A 19323-nucleotide genomic window follows, 5' to 3' on the forward strand; every position below is an offset into this window, starting at 1 on the left:
TTCTGGGTCTGAGCTGGGAGTGGATGTGCAGGTGGTGCGTGTGATCCAGGAAAGCTGCCCTGGTGTCGTGAGGCTGATCCTGCTTCAGAGTGACAAGCCTTCCGGATGATCCCAAAACAGGATAGTGAGACGGATCCTGTTAGAAGAAGGTAAGTGAATCCCCCCAAGAGGAGGCTCTGCGAACTCGTCCCGGGAGGGGGGTGAAGGGAACAGGTGTGGAAGCTGCGGGGAGTGGGCAGTCCCCCTGGGCAGGCGGCGGGTGCAGACCCCACTCCGTGGCCTCACATCTGTGCTTCTGGCTGGATTACCTGGCTTCTCGGAGCCTCAGCGTCCCAGTCTGCTCGTGGGGTGATGGTAGCATAGATTGACTAGTAATTTGCTCAGAACAGGGTAGAAAGGGGTCTAGTGGAAATTCCACTAGAATGTCAGTATGGGGATCCCCAGTCTTCAGGATCAGTCCGAGCAGACTTGCAGCAGAGCCTGGGGATGGGCTCCGTTTGGTGGGTCCCCCCGTTTCCTGAATCTCGGAAGGGGCAGCTCCAGTGTGCAGTGGCAGTGGCAGGTTCATCCCACACCTGGAAGCATCCAGGCCTCAAGGTTCAGCAGTCCTCGAGCCCTGTATCTGGGCCCCCAGGAGGCAGAGGGGACAGGCCAGCGTCCTCTTCGACCCTCTTCCTGCCCAGAACATTCGAGGACCAGGCCGTCATTAGGGAGAAGCAGCGATTCTGGCGTCTCTGAACTTGAAAACTTCTGCTCTGGAGACTAACCCCCTGCTCTCAAGTAGATGGGGAAATAACACCCCTGTCTCCGGTTATCCACGGCTGCAACCATTCCCTAAGCACCGCTTGCTGAATTCATAGCCCACTTCGGGTTTCCGTTTATTTTTATTAAGGCCGGTCCTTGCCTGACAAAGCACACCAAGCACGAGCTTTATTTGAAAAACCCCGCGCGGGTTTTTCAGCAGCTCCCTGGCCAGGAGGCTACGGCGGCGCTGCGGCCACTCCAGCGCGTGCTCTGCCGGACCCCGGCCCAGTTACAGGCAGGCAGAGCAACACAGGACAACCCGGACCTACAGCTGGGGCCGGCGCCCAGTTCCCAGCGGCCGCAGTGTAGATCAGTGCCAGGAAGCGTGGGTAGCAGGGAAACCACGCCCCCGCGCGAGTGTCCGCCAATCGCAGAGTGCAGTGAGGCGCGGCGCGCTGGGAGGGCGGTGCGTCCGGAGAATCCCCGCCCCCAGCCCGAGCGTCCGCCAATCGCAGAGCGTGGTGTGTCGCGGCGCGCCGAGTTGGTCCGGGGACGCGCGGCCTTCCGGCGGCCTGAGGGGGTGGCACGCGCTGGAGGAGGCGGCGCGCACGGAGATGCCCCGCGGAGGCCAGTCTCGTGGCTCGAAGGTAGGCCGTGGGTCTCTGGGTGCTGTCTTCTCGGTCCCCCCACGTCGGCTTCGCCCGCGGGGCGCGTGTGGCTGGCCCCGGGCTGGTGGGCGGCTGGGGCGTCTGTGGCGTGGACGCAGCCCGCGTTGGAGGCGGGGAGGGAGGGGCCGCCTCCCTGGAGGGCGAGGGTCGCGGCTGTGGGGCGACCGGAGCGGGTGAGCCCGGCCGTGCGACCCGAGTCCATCTGGTGCTCGCGCGTCTCTGCTGGGCCGCAGGGCGACGGCGTCGTCCTGGGGTCCGGGAGGGCCTGCGTAGCCGCCGCGTCTGCGCCGCGCTGCCTCCCCTGCCCCTTCCGACGCCGGAGCGGGAGCGTCTCGGCCGAGTCGGGCGCGGGGTCCGCCTGGTGACCGCGCTGAGAGCGGCGCAGCTGCGTTCTGAGTGCATTGCGTTTGTCCTGCGTGTGCCCTTTACCTTTTGAAAGCGATTTCTGAGCTCCTTGCTTACCAACATGCTTGTCTCGTCGTACTGAAAACTGAATGAAAGCAGACACTGACTCCTTTCTTGACTCCTCATTTCTTACCAAAAAGTTCCTGAAAAAATAGTCCGCGCACGCTGGTTCAGCCGCCGTCTCACTGCTGTGTCTCCTTGCCCCTGGAATATCATTGGTTGTCACACACGCTGTCAGTTTTGTGACTACCCATTTACGAAGTCCAGGAAGCCCAAGACAAGCATACCTAACCCTGATTTCAAAAATACTGAAATGTGAAGAAAGAAAAAACCAAGGAATCAAGGAAGTATGTTAAATTGTTGAAGCCCATGTAACTTGTGAACTTGGTCACTGTAGCATTTGACACATTTGCCACTTGATTCTTTTCCCGTATTGCAATTGCTCATTTATTTCTCCTTTGCTGCCTTCCTGCCAGGTTCTGACTTCTGACTTTGCGCCTTTTTCCTCACTTTCCAAGTTTGTTCTGGGAAGTCTCACACATTGATGTTAGCTGTCCCTCTGTATGGACGATTTTCAGATGTGTATTTGACCTTTCCCTTGAGCGTGGTTTAAACGCAGTGCACCATGAAGTTGTCATTTTCTCGCCCTTAGTCCCCTGGGTGCCAGCACTTCCTCCTGTGTTGTGCTGCTCTCAGCCTGTTGACACTGATGCTCTCTAATTGCGATTGCAGGGTGCACTTCAGCAGAAACTGTCAGGAGACTTGGAGGAGCAAGGTTCATTCCTCACAGGTCCTGGAGGGTGCATGGTACACCCAAGGACCTCACGGTGAGGTTGGAGGGCGAGACACAGGGAGAGAGGGACGGCACACCTGGGGTCTGCCTTTATTAGGGTCTGGGGGTTAGGTGTCTAGAATTTCGGGGATTCATTCTTCGTTGGCTAATTTAAAGCAATAGCAGGGAGGGAGAAGCACGGTCACTCAAATGGTCAGTTATTTAGGTTACCAGGGCTTGTTGAAAGAGGAACCTTCATGGGTGAGGGCAGCCTAGTTCCTTACCTGGTTGTTTTGCAAATAGCTCTGGCATACAGCTGTAGATACTTTTGTTCGAGATGGATTTCTTCTAAAGTGGATGCCACCTGGCAATCAGATGCTTAATGTCAGGCACTTACACTACATCCTCACTTAGAAATCTTCATGTTTTTGTCTTGATACTCACTTTTCCCTTCGTCATTCTATCAGTTTTCAAGACCTTATCATAGCACCTGTCATAGTCCCTTGAACATATTAGATACTTAATAGATATCTGATGAATGAATGAAAGGAGAACTAGTATAGAAGGTTTGCAAGTATTGTAGGTATGAAGAAACATGGGGAAAAACCCTGGTCAGAAGACTTGGGTACCAGTCTCAGCTCTACAACTAACTAATTTTATAATTCTGGGCAAGCCATGTAGATCTTTCTGGACTCTTAAAATGGAAGTTGATATGTGCCTGAACTAACATCGTAGAATTGGGAATAGTATTGGGAAAGGACTGAGTTGATAGATAATAAAAGGAAGATGAGACTTACGTACCTGAAATTGAAAGATGAAGAGGGAAGAGTCAGTGGTGACTCAAAACTTGAACCTGTGAAAAATGGGAAACTTGGGGAGAGTTAGTTGCTTCTTACCTGATGTTAGGGAACTTAAGGCCCAGGGAGAGATTAAGCTCCAAGTTGCTCCACGGCTGGGTGTATTTTATTTCTTTCTTCCCTCCTGCCTTTGCCCCCTCACTGTCCTTTCAAGTGCTATGATTCTTATTCCCTTTAAGCTTTGTCTTCTCCCTTTGCTAAATAGCCAGGAACGACCACAGGTACTCCCTTTACCTGTCAGTCGCTTACCTTCTGAGATTTCCTGGTCCTCCCCTCAGTCTCACAGTTCCTTCTGCCTCCTCAGACTGAATTGTAGCTCTCCCCCTTCTCTTTCTCACTGAAAGGAAAACTATCTTGTTAAGGTCATAAAAGAAATAAAGGAACATCATATCTTTCTGATGACACCCTCCTTCTCTACTCCTTTGGGTCCTCATCAGAAAACCTTATTTTATTTCTGGTGCTTCTTTCATAATAGCAAGGACATAGTAATTTTTAATTAAATACAGTGTACGTGTCATTTCAAAGAAGTTGTTTATTTTTCAAGAAAGGGAAACATTGCTTCTTTGAAGCAGGATGGGGAGGAGCCAAGGATAGAATGAGGACCTGGCTTCTGTTACAGAAAGGGGCTAGTATTAGGTAATAGGAGTATTTTTCCTCTGAGACTACAGGGAAGAAGGAGAGCGCAGTAGATGGGAGGTCTGCTGAGTTTTATAGTGGCTTATTTTAACCTTAGGGAAGATGTGACGGCTTGCGCTATGATGGTGACAAGGAGAGGTAAAGGCAAGCACGGGTGTGGAACTTGTGTATGTAAGTGTGTGTGTGAGAGTAGAGGGGTAGGGAATGGTAAGAGTGTTTACCAGCATTGACCAAGGACAAGTAATAAGAAAATATGAAGAGGGCCACTCTCATTTGTGGGTCTTTTTATCCTAGCCTTGTGGGTTGGTGATTGGTAAAGTGAATTGGTAGAAGGGTAGGAGTCTTAATGCTTGAAAGGAAACACTGACGTAGCTGGCCGTAAGAGTGCAGAATGGCAGGTGAGACATCATGATTAGGAGGAGGCTAGTGGCTGATACCATGACTGGGCTTGAGACTTAGAAGTTCCAGTGATATTCCCAGGTTCTCAACCAGGTCGGAAAGCTCAGCTGCTGTTATGTGCCTTTGAGTTGAAGGTGCACGTGACAGTTATCGCTAGACACTTTTGTTAAAGTGAGATAATGCAGAATCAGTGGCTAGAATCTTTATTTCCGCAATTAGACATACATGGGAGAAAATCCTGACATGTTGCTTACTAGCTCTCTGACCAGCACAATATACACAGCATTTCTAAGTTGTAGCTTCTTTGTCTATCAAATGGGGATAAGATAATACCGATCTTGCAAGGTTGGTATGAGGGTTAAATGATGAGGACTGCATGAAATGATGTACTGAGCGTATAGGCACTCAATTAATGTTAGTGATAATGAAAGCAATTAATAATAAAACACCATGATAATGAAAGAAATTTCTAGATGAGGACAGAGCTATTGTTCATCCTTTACTGTTTTTGCCTTTAGATTTCTCCAGAATTGCTTCACTCAATTTGTTGAACAAGGAATAGGAAGAGGGCTTAGTTTTAAAGTTGTTCAGTGGTGGAGAGAGATTCTCTCATAGTTACCTTGGTAGGAGTACATTATGGTTCCAGTTTTAGCCCTTGGTAATCCCATCGGATGATTTACCGGTGGCTGTGCTTCTCAGAGTTGGACTCCTTAGTACTGATATCTTAGTCCAGACGTTGTCTTATCCTTAAAATGGAAGGAAAGGAGAACTAACATTTACTGAAGACTTTTTGTATGTCAGGTACTTCACATATATATTTCCTGTAAGGGGAAAAATATTTTCTTTTAAATCAAAATAATATATGCTCATAGATTAAAAAAAAGTAGTATGAAAAAATTTCTCATGAAAACCAGCAATTGTTGCCCTGCTCCTTCCTGCACTTAATCATGTCCCTGAAGGCAATCGCTGTTTAAAATTGAGGTAATTGTAGAATCACATAACAGCTGTAAGGAATTATAGACATCTCACGTATTCTTTATCTAGTTGGCCACAATGATAACATTCTGCAAAACTGTAGTACGATATCACCACCAATGTATTGACATTAATACAATACAACTGTCTTATTCAAATCTCCCCAGGTGTGCGTCTGTGTATGTGTGTGTGTTTAGTTCTGTACAATTTTATCACGTGTAGGTTCATGCATCTACTACCACAGTCAAGATACTGAACAGTTTCATCAGCATAGGACCCTTTTTATAATCACACCGACTCCCATTAACTCCCACCCCTAACCCCTGGCAATCATTCATCTATTCGTTATTTAAAAGTTTTTGTCATTTCAAAAATGTTATTGGGGGCTTCCCTGGTGGCGCAGTGGTTGAGAGTCCGCCTGCCGATGCAGGGAACACGGGTTCGTGCCCCGGTCCGGGAAGATCCCACATGCCGCGGAGCAACTAGGCCCGTGAGCCATGGCTGCTGAGCCTGCGCGTCCGGAGCCTGTGCTCCGCAACGGGAGAGGACACGACAGGGAGAGGCCCACGTATCGCAAACCAAACCAAACCAAACAAAACAAAACAAGAATGTTATTGGGATAGGATCATACAATTTATAACCTTTTGATATTGTTTTCCTTATATTTCTTCCCACTCAGCATAAGATTCTTGTCTAGGTTGTGTATATCAGTAGCTTCTTCACTTTTATTGCTGAGTCGTAGTCCATGGAATGGACTACCACAGAATGGATGTACCACAGTTTCACTTAGCATTTTACCTGTTGAAGTACATCTGGGCTGTTTCCAGTTTCTGGCTATTAGAATAAAGCTGCTGTGAACACTTGTGTACAGGTGTTTTGGGGAACATAGATTTTTATTTCTCTAAGATAAATGCCCAAGAGTGTAATTGCTGGGTCATATCGTAATTTGATGTTTAGTTTTATAAGAAACTAACAAACTTTATTCTAGAGTGGCTGTACAATATTACACTGGCAATGTATGAGTGATTCAATTTCATAGATAATAAATTCATGCTTTTAAAGTACAGACTTCAGTGGTTTTTAGTATATTCACAAAGTTGTACAAATATTTATTAGAGAATATTCTCATCACACTGAAAAGGAACTCCATGGCTGTTAGCAGTCATTCCACATTCTCTCCTTCCCCATCCCCCTGGCAACCACTAAGCTACTTTCCATCTGTATAGATTTGCCTATTCTGGACATTGCATATAAATGGAATAACATGGTCTTTTGAGACTGGCTTATTTCACTTAGCCTAACGTTTTCAAGGTTCATCCATTGTTGTAGCATGTATCAGTACTTCATTCCCCTTTATGGTTGAATAATTTTTCATTGTATGGTATACAACATTAAAAAAATTCCATTCATCAATTGATGGATATTTGGATTATTTACACTTTTTGGTTGTTATGAATGATGCTGCTATGATCGTTTGTGTACCAATTTTTGTGAAGATGAAAGTTTTCATTTACGTTGGATGTAAACCTACCAGTGGAATTGATGAGTCATATGGTAATTGTATGGTTTAAATTTTGAGGAACTGCCAAACTGTTTTCCAAGTGGTTACATTTTTTAGTCTCACCAGCAAGGAATGAGGATTCTGATTTCTCCGAATGCTTGTCAATACTTGTTATTGCATTCTTTTGACTTTAGCCATCTTAATGGGTAGAAAGTGGTATTTTATTGTTTTGGTTTTGATTTGTGTTTCCCTAATGACTAATTATGTTGAGTATCTTTTCATGTGCTTGTTGGTCATTTGTGTATCTTCTTTGAAGAAATGTGTATTCAAATTACTTGCCCATGTTTTTTTTTTTTTAATTTGGCTGTATTGGATCTTCGTTGCTGCATGTGGGCTTTCTCAAGTTGTGGCAAGCGGGGGCTACTCTTCGTTGCGGTGGGCGGGCTTCTCATTGTGGCGGCTTCTCTTGCTGGGGAGCACAGGCTGTAGGTGCACGGGCTCTAGAGCGCAGGCTCAGTAGTTGTGGCACACGGGCTTAGTTGCTCCGCGGCATGTGGGATCTTCCCGGACCAGGGCTCGAACCTGTGTCCCCTGCATTGGCAGGCGGATTCTTAACCACCGCGCCACCAAGGAAGCCCTTGCCCATGTTTTAGTTGGATTTGTCTTTTTATTGTTGAATTGTAAGGGTTCTTTATAAATTCTGTATACAGTTTCCTTATCAGATATGTGGTTTGCAAATATTTTCTCCCACTCTGTGGGCTTGCTTTTCATTTTCTTAATGAGGTCATTTGAAGCACAAATGTTTAAAATTTTTGATGAAGTCCAGTCTTTTTACTTTCGTTGCTTATGCTTTTGGTGCATATCTAAGAAATCACTTAGGTCATAAGTCATAAAGGTTTATTTGTATGTTTCCTTCTAAGAGTTTCTAGTTTTAGCTCTTACATTTAGGTTTGTGGTTCATTTGGAGTTAATTTTTGTATGTGGTGTAAGGAAAGGGTCTACCTTCATTCTTTTTTTTTGCGGTACACGGGCCTCTCACTGTTGTGGCCTCTCCCGTTGTGGAGCACAGGCTCCGGACGCTCAGGTTCAGCGGCCATGGTTCACGGGCCTAGCCGCTCCGCGGCATGTGGGATCTTCCCGGACTGGGGCACGAACCCGTGTCCCCTGCATCGGCAGGCGGACTCTCAACCACTGTGCCACCAGGGAAGCCCTACCTTCATTCTTTTGCATGTGGATATTCAGTTGTGCCAGTACCATTTGTTGAAAAGATTATTCTATCTCCATTGAGTTGTTTTTGCATTTGCTTTTTAAAATCAATTGACCACAAATGTAAGGATTTATTTCTTAAGTATGAATTCTGTTCCATTCATTTATGTATTACCCTTATGCTGCTACCATACTTTATTAATTACTGTAGCTTGGTAGTAAGTTTTGAAGTTAGGAAATCTCTAGCTTGTGTTCTGTTTCAAGATTGTTTAAATTATTCTGGGTTCCTAGCATTTTCATGTGAATAGTAACATCAGTCAATTTCTGCAAACAGCCATCTGGGATTTTTATTGGGTAACTCTGTAGAGAAATTGGAGAGTATTGCTGTCTTAACAGTATTAAGCTTTCCAAGCCACGAATGTGGGGTGTCTTTCCATTTTATTTAGCTCTTTCATTTCTTTTAACTATGTTTTGTAGTTTTCACTGTAGAAGTCTTGCACTTCCTTGATTAAACTTATTTCTAAGCATTTTATTCTTTCTGTTGCTATTAATGGAATTTTAAAAAAATTTGTTTTTTGTGTTGGTCATTGCTAGTGTATATAATTACACTTGATTTTTTTAGTATTCAGATTGTGTCTTGCAACTTTGCTGAAGTCATTTGTTCTAATTGTGTGTGTGTGTGTTTCTTAGGATTGTCTATATATAAGACCATATCATCTCTGAGTATTCAGAGATAGTTTTACCTCTTCCTTTCCAGTTTGGATGTCTTATTTCTTCTCCTTGCCTAATTGCCATGGCTAGAACCTCTAGTACAATCTTGAATATAAGTGGTGAGAGCTCACATCCTTTTCTTGATCCTTATCTTAGGGAGAAAACATTCAGTAATTTATTATGTATGATGTTAGCTGTGAGTTCTATTTAGATATTCTTTATCGGATTGAGGAACTACTGTTCCATTGCAGGTATGTTGAGAATTACTATGGAAGGGTGTTGGCTTTTGTAAGTTTTTTTTCTGTTGATCCAATTTTTTCCTTTGTCCTTTATTAATATGGTATATTTATTGAGTTTTGGATGTTACATCAATCTTGCATTGCTGGAGGGAAAATCCCTATTGGCCGTGGTGTATATATAACCCTTTGCATATACTGCTGGATTCAGTATGCTGATATTTTGTTGAGGATTTTTGCAACTGTATTCATAAGTAATAATGGTCTAGTTTTTTTTTTTTTTTTTTGATGTCTTTGGGTTTGTTATAAGGATTTGGTTTCATAGTATGAGTTAGGAGTTTGTGAAGCATGGATATTAATGCATTTTTACGTTTGGCATAAGTTATTAGTGTAGTCGTCTGAGTCTTGCTTTTTCTTTGTGATAAGTTTCCAAATTACTGATTCAATCCATTTGTTATGTCTATTAAGTTTTTTAAAAAATTAATTAATTTATTTTGCTGCGTTGGGTCTTCGTTGCTGAGTGCTGACTTTCCAGTTGCGGCGAGCGGGGGCTACTCTTCGCTGTGGTGCGCGGGCTTCTCATTGTGGTGGCTTCTCATTGCAGAGCACGGGCTCTAGGTGTGCGGGCTTCACTAGTTGTGGCACGCAGGCTCAGTAATTGTGTCTCACGGGCTCTAGAACACAGGCTCAGTAGTTGTGGCGCACAGGCTTAGTTGCTCTGCGGCATGTGGGATCTTCCCGGACCAGGGCTCAAACCCGTGTCCCCTGCATTGGCAGGTGGATTCTTAACTACTGCACCACCAGGGAAGCCCTATTCAGTTTTTTAATTTCTACTTGAGTCAGTTTTGCTAGTTTGTGTCTTTCTTGGAGTCTGTGTATTGTATGGTAGTTACCTAATTTGTTGGCGTACAGTTTTTCATATTCCTTACAGGGTTTCCTATAATCCTTTAGTGCTTTTTCTCTTTCATTTCTTGTTTTTGCAATTTGAATCTTCTCTCTTTCCCTCTTTTTTTTTTTTCTTTTTGTGAGTTTAGCTAAAGGTTTGTCCGTTTTGGTCTTTTCAAGGAACCAACTTTTGGTTATATTTATATTCTTCGTTATTTTGTTTTCTATTTTATTTCTGTCCTCATTTCCTTCCTTCTGCTTGCTTTGGGTTAGTTGCTCTTATTTTTCTAGTTTTCTAAGATTAGCGGTTAAGCTATTAATTTGAGGCCTTTTTAAAAATAGATATTAACAGCTATAAGTTTTTAGGTAAGCATTGCTTTTTTCTGCATCTGCAAGATTTAATATATCTTATTTTTTTCATTTTTCTCATAATATCTTCTAATTTTTCTTGTTATTCTGTCTTTGATCCACTGGATATTTAGGAGTGTGTTGTTTAATTTCCATATTTTTGTGATTTTTGCAGTTGTATTTTTGTTGTTAGTTTCATTGTATTGTTGTCTAAGAGTAGTAATAATATGCTCTCACTCCTTTACAATGTATTGAGGCTTGTTCTGTCTACCAGAAGGTTTCATATGTATGTAAGGAGAATGTGTATTCTGCTCTTGTTTGTTTGAGGAGGTTTTCATGATTTCTTGTGGGTAGTCAGCTATTTTATTAGGGATCCTTTTACATGATGAGTCTTTTTTCTCTTGCTGCTTTTATGATTTCTCTTTGTCTTTTAGTAGTTGACATGATGTGTTCAGGGTTGGTCTCTGAGTTTATCCTCAGAGTTTTTTGAGTTTCTTGGGTGTATAATCAACTTTTCATCAAATTTGGGAAGTTTTTGGTCTGTATTTTTTCAGATACTCTTTCTACATCTTCCTTTCTTTCTGGGACTCCTATGCATATATTTGTATACCTGATGGTGTCCCACAGGTCTCTGAGGTTCTGTTCATTCTTTTTTTTTCTGCTCTTCATCTTGGATACTCTCAATTGTCCTGTTGCAAAGTTTGCTGACTTTTTCTTCTGCTAGCTCAAATCTGCTATAGAGCCTCTCTAGAGAACTTTTCATTTCAGTTATTGTACTATTCAGTTCTTGAATTTCTATTTGAGTGTAGTGGTTTCTTGCTTTCTTTCTAAAAAATAATTATGTCTTTATATTCTCTATTTGCTGGGCTATTTTGTTTTAACTTTTTTAGACAATTTCCTTTTTTTTCTTTGAGCATATTTACAGAAGCTGATTTAAAGTCTTTGGTGAATCCAGCTTCTGGCCTCCCTCAGGTACAGTTTTTCTTGACTGCATTTTTCTTGTTATACCTTTCTGTTTCTTTGTGTCTTACGATTTTTGGTTGAAACCAGACATTTAAAATATAATGCAACAACTCTGGACATTAAGTTCCCATCCCCTCCCCAGAGGTTTTTTAATTTGTTTGTTATTGCTATTTATTTGTTTAATGACTTTCCTAAAGTTTCTTAAAGTTTGTAAAGTTCCTGTTTTCTGTAGGAAAAGGGGCATCTCCAACTTTTCCTGCTACCTCTAGGAGATGGGTCCATTAAGGGACAAGGGGTGGATTGCCATCAAAGAGCTGGAAGTAAGGGAGCCTTGCTGTCCCAGCCCATGCCCTGCCCTGTGAACCCGGACCCATAAACTGCATAAAATGGAGTGTTGGTGGCTGTTTGAGGCTTACAGTAAATGCCAAAAATTTGAGGAAAAAAATATTTCCTGTTTGTAGCTGTTGAACACACTACAGTGTTTGTTTACTTGTCTGTGAATTATTGGACAGATATTTGTTTAGATGCTTTGAGCCAATAAGTCTTTCATTCTTTACTGAAGAGCTCTGTGTGCGTTGAGGCGTGCCTTCTGTAGTCTGGCAGTTTATAACTGACTTAACTTTCTCCTTGTGCAGGGCCTTGACATTATCCAGAGCTGAGATATGGGGGCCTTCTCAGGTTTTTCCTGGGCATACACACAGCCCTGCAGATCAGGTAGCATTCCAGATCCCCTGGAACATGTCAGATCTTTTCAGTGCTGCCTGTGGACATCTTATTCTTCAGATATTCCTTCGTTAGCACTTTTGGCTCTTTGGTCCGTGAAACGACTGTTGCTGCCACAGGCAGCTATAATATGAATTGCTGTCAATTGTTTTAGACAAATGCCCTGCTGATAGGGCTTTCCCATTGAGTGAGCTGTGAGTCAGGTCGAACTAAGTTCTGTGAATAAGTTTTTCTTCTCAGGAGCTGCCAGGCAGTTCAGATAGTGATAATACTCTGTGGATAGGGCCTTTTGAGGACCTACAAACCCAGTTTGCTCTCTCCTCTGACTGCTGGGCTGCCAGTTTACACAGCTTATCCTGGTTATGAGGCTGCTGTTTTTCAAGGCTACTATGGAGCTAGAGAGGGGGCATGAGATGAGGGCAAATTAAAACACCAAAAAGTTCACTGTTCTTGTCGATATTAAGCTACTTTTCTTGAGTGAATGTTGTTTAGATTATAAGCCTATGGTTAATTTCCAAAGTTTTGAAAAATTGAACTTTGACTATTTTTTCCCGCTGTTATTATTTCTTTTATGAAGGAGCAAGTTATTAGAGGTTCTTATTCTCTTATTCTGGAAGTTTGCTCATCACATTTTTTATTTTAGCCATTATGATAGGTGTGTGCTGATAACTCATTGTGGTTTTAATTTGTATTTCCATGATGGCTAATGATGTTGAACATGTTTTTATGTGATTATTTGCTATCTGTCTATCTTCTTTGGCAAAATACCTGTTCGTTTCTTTTACCCATTTTTAAATTGGATTTTTTGGGGTTATTGCTGAATTTTGAGAGCTTAAAAAATATTCTAGGTACTAGTCCCTTGTTGGACATGTTGTTTCCAAATATCTTCTGGCAGCAACATTTAAAAATTTTTACCATGTTCATTTGATAGTACGTGCATTTGCTATCAAATCTGTAACAACTCTTTGCCTAGCTCTGGAACTCAAAAATTTTCTGTTTTTTTCTAACAGCTTTATAGTTTAATGTTTTACATTTAAGTTTATGACATATTTTGAGTTAATTTTCATATAAGGTGTGAGGTTTAGGTTGAGGTTTTCTTTTTTTTTCTTATTTTGGTCTATGGACTTTCAGTTGTCCACTACCATTTATTGAAAGTCTGTTCCTTCCGCCATTGAATTGCTTTTGCATGTTTGTCATAAACCAATTGCGCGAATATGTGTGGGTTTATTTCTGGGTTTCTGAAGTGGTCGAGTCATCTATGTGTCTATCTCTTTGCCTACTAAGCCTTAACATTGGATAGAGTGACTTTCCACTTTATTCTTCTTCAAAACAGTTTTAGCTCTTCTAGGGCCTGTGGCTTTCCCTGTAAGTTTTAAGATAGTTTGGCTATGTCTACAAAATACTTTCTGGAATTTTGATAGGAAATGAATTAAAGCTGTCTATCAATCTGGGGCAGATAGACATCTGTGAGTCTCCTAGTCCATTGTCTCTCCATTTGTTAATCTTTGGGTTCTTTCATCAGCATTTTGAAATTTGTAGCAGGCAGGTGCCATACATGTTTTGGTAACTTTATACTTAAGTATTTCATTTATTTTGGTGTGATTGTAAATTGTATCGTGTTTTTAATTCTAGTTTCTACATGTTTATTGTTAGTATTTAGAAATGGATTGTTTTTCATGCATTCATGTTATATTCTATAGCCTTGCTGAACTCAGCAAGGCTGGCTAGTACTTATTAGTACTAGCCATTTTTTTTGGTTAGATTTCTTGGGATTTTCTGTGTAGACTATCATGTCTTTGTAGTTTTGTTTTTTCTTTTTCAAGCTGTATATTCTCAAATCCACTGTTGTCCACTGCCGCCCCCCCACCCCTGTCCCATCTCCCTGCCTTATTGTAGCAGCTAGAACTTCCAGTACCATGTTGGATAAGAGTTATGTGAGTGGACATCCTTACTTGTTACTGATCTTAGGGGGAGGGGGAAAGCATTCATTCTTTCCTGGTTCAGTATGATGTGAGCTGAGGGTTTTTGGTAGTTCGTCTTAAGTTGAGGAAGTTTACTTTTATTTGTAGTTAGATTACAGTTTTATAATGAATTGGTATTGGATTTTATTATATGCATTTTTTGTGTGCCAGATGCTGCAGTTTTTCTTTTCAGCTTGTTGATATATGGTAGATTACATTGGGTGATTTTAAAAAAAATTGATCCATATATATTTTTTAATTAGTTAATTTATTCTTTTTGGCTGTGTTGGGTCTTTGTTGCCGCGTGCGGGCTTTTTCTAGTTGCGGCGAGCGGGAGCTACTCTTCGTTGAGGTGCTTGGGCTTCTCATTGCAGTGTCTTCTCTTGTTCTGGAGCATGGGCTGTAGGTGCACAGGCTTCAGTAGTTGTGGCACGTGGGCTCAGCAGTTGTGGCTTGTGGGCTCTAGAGCACAGGCTCAGTAGTTGTGGTATAGGCTTAGTTGCAGGCTCACTAGTTGTGGTGCATGGGCTTAGTTGCACTGCGGTGTGTGGGATCTTCCCGGAGCAGGGATCAAACCTGTGTCCCCTGCATTGGCAGGCGGATTCTCATACATTGGTTGATTTTTGAATGTTGAATCAGCCATGCACACCTGAAATAAACCCCACTTGGCCTTGGTGTACATTTCTTTGTAAACGTTATTAGATTCCTTTTGCTGATATTCTGTTGAGTTTTTTTTTTGCATTTAAATTCATAAGAGACATTTGGTCTGTAGTTTTCTTTTTTATATTGTCTTTGCCTGACTCTTATCAGGGTAATGTTAGTTTCCTAAAATGAGGTTTGGAAGTGTTCTTTCTTGTTTTATTTTCTGGAAGTTATTATAAAAAGTCGATGTTAATTCTTTGTTGAAGGTTTGTTAGAATTGTGGAATGAAATCACTTGGGCCTAGTGGCTTGTTTTCTGGGACTTTTCAAATTCAATTTATTTGATGGTTATAAGGTCTGTTTACATTATCTATTCTTGGTTGAGTTTTGGAAGTTGTGGTTTTTGAGGAATTGGTTGACTTATAAGTTACTGAGTTTATGAGTGCAAAGTTTGTAGTGTTCCTATATCTTTTTAATGGCTGTAGGATTTGTAGGGATATATTTTTTCAATGGCTGTAGGATTTGTAGTGATATCCCCTATTTCAAACTCATATTTGTCATTTGTGTCTTCTCTGTTTCTGTTTTTTGTCAGTCCTCATAGATGTGTATTAATTGTAATTATCTCTTGAAGGACTGGCTCTTGGTTTTATTGCTTTAAAAAATAGTTGTTTTCCTGTTTTGAATTGAATTGATTCCTACTGTTCTCTTCCTTTTGCTTGCTTTAGTTATTTTTTGTTCTTCTAGTTTCTTGAGGTTGGAATTTAGGTTATTGATTTGAGTTTTTTTCATTTCCAATGAAAATAAGTTGACCCTTGAACAGTGAGGAGTTTAGGAGGCTGATACCCTGTGCAGTTGAAAGTCCATGTATAACTTCACAGTTAGCCCTCTGTATCTGTGGTTCCACATCCATGGATTCCACCACTTGTGGATCATGTGGTACTGGAGTAGGTATTTATTGAAAAAAATCCATGTGTAAGTGGACCCATGCAGTTCAAACCTGTGTTGTTCAAGGGTCAGCTGTATTTAATGTTACGAATTTCCCTCTCAGAGCTGTTTTAGCTGCATCCCATATATTTTGATTGCTCTTTCTTTTTTCATTTAATTATGTATGTTTAAAAAAATCTGTTGAAGACTGTTTTATTCATGAATCAGAAGCTTGTTATTTATTCATGTTTTTATCATTTATCTGTTTTGTTTTCATTATTGGTTTCTAATTTAATTCATTTATGATTAAGCCACACATTCTGTATGATTTCATTCTCTTAAATTTATTCTCTGAATATGCTACATTTGGGTGAGTGTTCCTTTGTGTTTGGAAAAATAATATGTATTTTGTTTTTGTTGGGTAGTGCGCTCTCTTTGGTATTGTTAGGGTGTTTTTGTTTGTTTTGTTTTTTTTGGTGAGATCTTGTATGACTTATATTGTTTCCTACCTAGAAGTTCTATCAGTTGCTGAGCATGGTGGGCAGGTGTCGAAATCCCCAACTGTAGTGGTGGATTTGTGTATTTATTCTTTCGGTTCTATCAGTTTTGTTTTATGCATTTTGAGGCTCTGTTGTTTGGTGTTTATAAAATTAGTAGTGTTGTATCTTTCTGTTGAATTTATTCTTACATAATTTCTTTGTTTCTAGAAATTTCTTTTTGACCTGAGGTCTACTTTACCAGATACTAATATAGCCACTTTTGTTGTCAGTGTTTACTTGGCATATCTTTCTATTCATTTACTTTCAACCTCCCTATAGTATTGAACTTGAAATTAGTTTCTTCCAAATAGCATGTGGTTGGTTCATGTTTTTTAATCTACACTGCCAGGCTCTGTCTTTTGATGGATGTATTTAAGTCATTTACATGTAAGAGAAAATTATTGATATGTTAGTGTTCAAGTTTGCCATTTTGTTGTTTTCTTCCTGTTCTTTCTCTTTTCTTGCTTTTTTGGAGTTACTTAAAAAATTTTAGGTTTCCATTTTGATTTATATATAGTTTTTCTTAGCTTTTTTGGTTGTATCATTTTCTCAATGGTTTTTCTAGATATACAATAATATGTGTAGCTTATCACAGTTTACATATGCAGCATTTTATCACTTCTAGTAAAATGTGGAAGCTTCACTTTCCATTTAGGCACCTTTAATGTAACCTAGTATTGTGGCTTTTGTTTCATATTTCATATTCATTGACTATGATTTATACAGCTCTTGAGAAGGATTGTCTTTTGTATTTATCCATACTCCTGCAGTTTCTGTTTTTCCTTTTTCCACACTGCTCACAAGGTTTAAAAAAAACCATTTTCTACTGTTTGAGTACTTTCTTTTACCAATCTTTAAGTGTGTATCTGCTGGTTTCCAAATACTTAAGTGGTTTTTCTTGGGGGGGGGGGCGGGTCTAAAATATCTTTATTTCCCCTTGATTGTTGAGCAGTTTACTGGATATCAAATTCTGGGTTGCTGTTATTTTCTTTAAGAACTGAAAAATAATTGCCCCACTTCATTCTGGCTCTAAGATTTCAGATGAGAATTCTGTCACTAGAATTGATGTCCCTGTATAGGCAGTATGTTATCATGGTTCTTTTCCAAACTTTTCTTTATCTTTAGAAGTTTAATTTTGATGTCTTGCTGTTGGTTTCTTTGGGTTTATCCTGTTTGGGGTTCTTTCAGCTTATTGTAGAAATATTATATCTTTTACCCAATGTAGGAAATTTTGAGCTGATATGTTTTAAAATACTTTCTCAGTTTAATTTCTTTTTCTTTACCTCTTGGAACAATGATATGAATGAAGAATCCTTTGTTATTGTCTCACAGGTCCCTGAGGCTCTATTCATTTTTCTTCACTATATTTTGTCTGAATCTGTTGTTCAGATTAGTTGAATTGTATTGATTGGCCTACAAATTATTGATTCTATCTTCTGTAGTTATGATTTTACTATTGAGTCTACCCAGTAGGTTTTTTATTTTGGTAATTGTATTTTTCAGTTCTATAATTTCCATTTGGTCCTTTTTTATAATTTTTTCTTTTTTTTCTAATTTTTCATTGTTTCATGAGAACTTGCAGTTGATTATTGAAGCATTTTTATGACAGCTATTAAAAAATTCTTGTTAGATAGTTCCAGCACCAGATTGATTTGCTTGTTGGCATCAGTTGATTGTTTCTTTTTATTTGTTTTTTGATAGTATTGGTTCTTAGTATGAAGAACAATATTCAATTGTATTCTGGACATTTAGTCTATCTTAGGAGATGCTGGGTTCTACTTAAGTGTTTTATTGTTGCAGTATGCTGCTAAGATCAAGCACACAGGTCCTGACCTACTTTTGTGGATTGTGGTTCTAATGATAGTTTAATTTTTAGAGGCTTTGTGATGTTGTTTTGGTCTGCTCGGCATATCTAGTGCCAGTAACCTTAGGGAACAGAAGGGGGTTCCCCAGGCTGACCTGCTAGGGTCTCTTGGTGAAGGAGCAGAGAATCTCAGGCACACAGTGACCAAGAAGCTTCCCTTGTCAGGTTATTGCTGTGTTGGGATTCCCCCATGCCTCTGAGAGACACAGAGTGATTCTTGGGTAATGTGTGAGTTGTCAAGAGATCTATCCTACTGACACCTAATCTCTCCACCTCTCTCCACTCTCTTCCTTGTCCTAGAATCTCTAATGGAAGGAGATCTGGGTCCATTGGGATTCCCTTGATCATTTATTATTGGCAGTGTTTCCAATTGCTCTCTCCCTCTGGTGGTGCTGGGCTTAGTTGATACTGTCAGAGAGATTCCTGTTTGATCAAGAGGAGGAATGAGCTAGGTTGGGGGTGGGGAAACATGGGGTCTGGGTTACCTTCTGTTGGGTGCTCGGACATAAGTCACCTTGTTACTCTGTTATTCCTTCAGTCTTGGGCTCCCAAACCAGCTTGCTATTTCTAGAATTCTTATCAGTCTCTATGTTATTTTCAGGGATTATAGTTGTTTTTAGTGGGGAGAAGCTGGGAGAAACAGATCTGTATCATCTTGTTTAGATCAGAAGTTTGGAAATAACTAATTTTTACCTGTTTTTCTCTGGAGTTTATTTTAAAAAACACATTAATTATCGGGTTGGCCAGAAGTTCCTTCAGTTTTTAAGTAAAACTAAAAGACACCTTTTTTATTTCACCAAGTACTTTACTGAACAACGTGTTCACCATTTTGTTCCACTACTTTCTGCCATTTTTCAGCCAACTTCATAATTCCTTCTTCCCACAACTTTTTATCTTTTTGAGCAGAGATCTGTTCCAGGTGCCTTTTTTTTTTTTTTTTTAAACCCCACATTTGTTTTTGTTTTTGTTTTTTTGTTTTTTTTTGAGGTACGCGGGCCTCTCACTGTTGTGGCCTCTTCTGCTGCGGAGCACAGGCTCCGGACGTGCAGGCTCAGCGGCCATGGCTCACGGGCCCAGCTGCTCCGCGGCATGTCGGATCTTCCCGGACCGGGGCATGAACCCATGTCCCCTGCATAGGCAGGCGGACTCTCAACCACTGTGCCACCAGGGAAGCCCTCCAGGTGCCTTTTACAGTCTTCCAGGGAATTGAAATTTTTTCTGTTAAGAGAACTTTGTGAAGACTAAAATAATTGGAAAGCCGAAGGTGCAATGTCTAGTGAACACAGTGGGTGGATTAGAACTTCCCAGCCAAACTTTAACAGTTTTTGCCTGTCATTAAAGAAACATGTGGTCTTGCGTTATCTT

The 19323-nt window shown here is 40.9% G+C and overlaps 1 protein-coding gene across 6 annotated transcripts in view; it reads left to right on the plus strand.

The window, feature by feature from the left end:
• The first annotated feature begins 1278 nt into the window (after positions 1-1278).
• The window catches only part of SPIDR (scaffold protein involved in DNA repair), a 344503-nt gene continuing 326458 nt past the window's right edge, over positions 1279-19323 (plus strand). For 5 of the 6 annotated variants that reach the window (XM_032609381.1, XM_032609382.1, XM_032609380.1 and 2 more), the window contains exon 1: positions 1288-1391. In XM_032609381.1, the coding sequence (XP_032465272.1) occupies positions 1359-1391 (33 nt within the window). In that variant the 5' untranslated portion in view covers positions 1288-1358. Of the gene's footprint in view, positions 1392-19323 lie in introns of all 6 variants that reach the window. The other variant, XM_032609379.1, reaches the window with a different exon arrangement.

This window comes from Phocoena sinus, chromosome 17, assembly GCF_008692025.1.
Source record: "Phocoena sinus isolate mPhoSin1 chromosome 17, mPhoSin1.pri, whole genome shotgun sequence".
NCBI lineage: Eukaryota > Metazoa > Chordata > Mammalia > Artiodactyla > Phocoenidae > Phocoena > Phocoena sinus.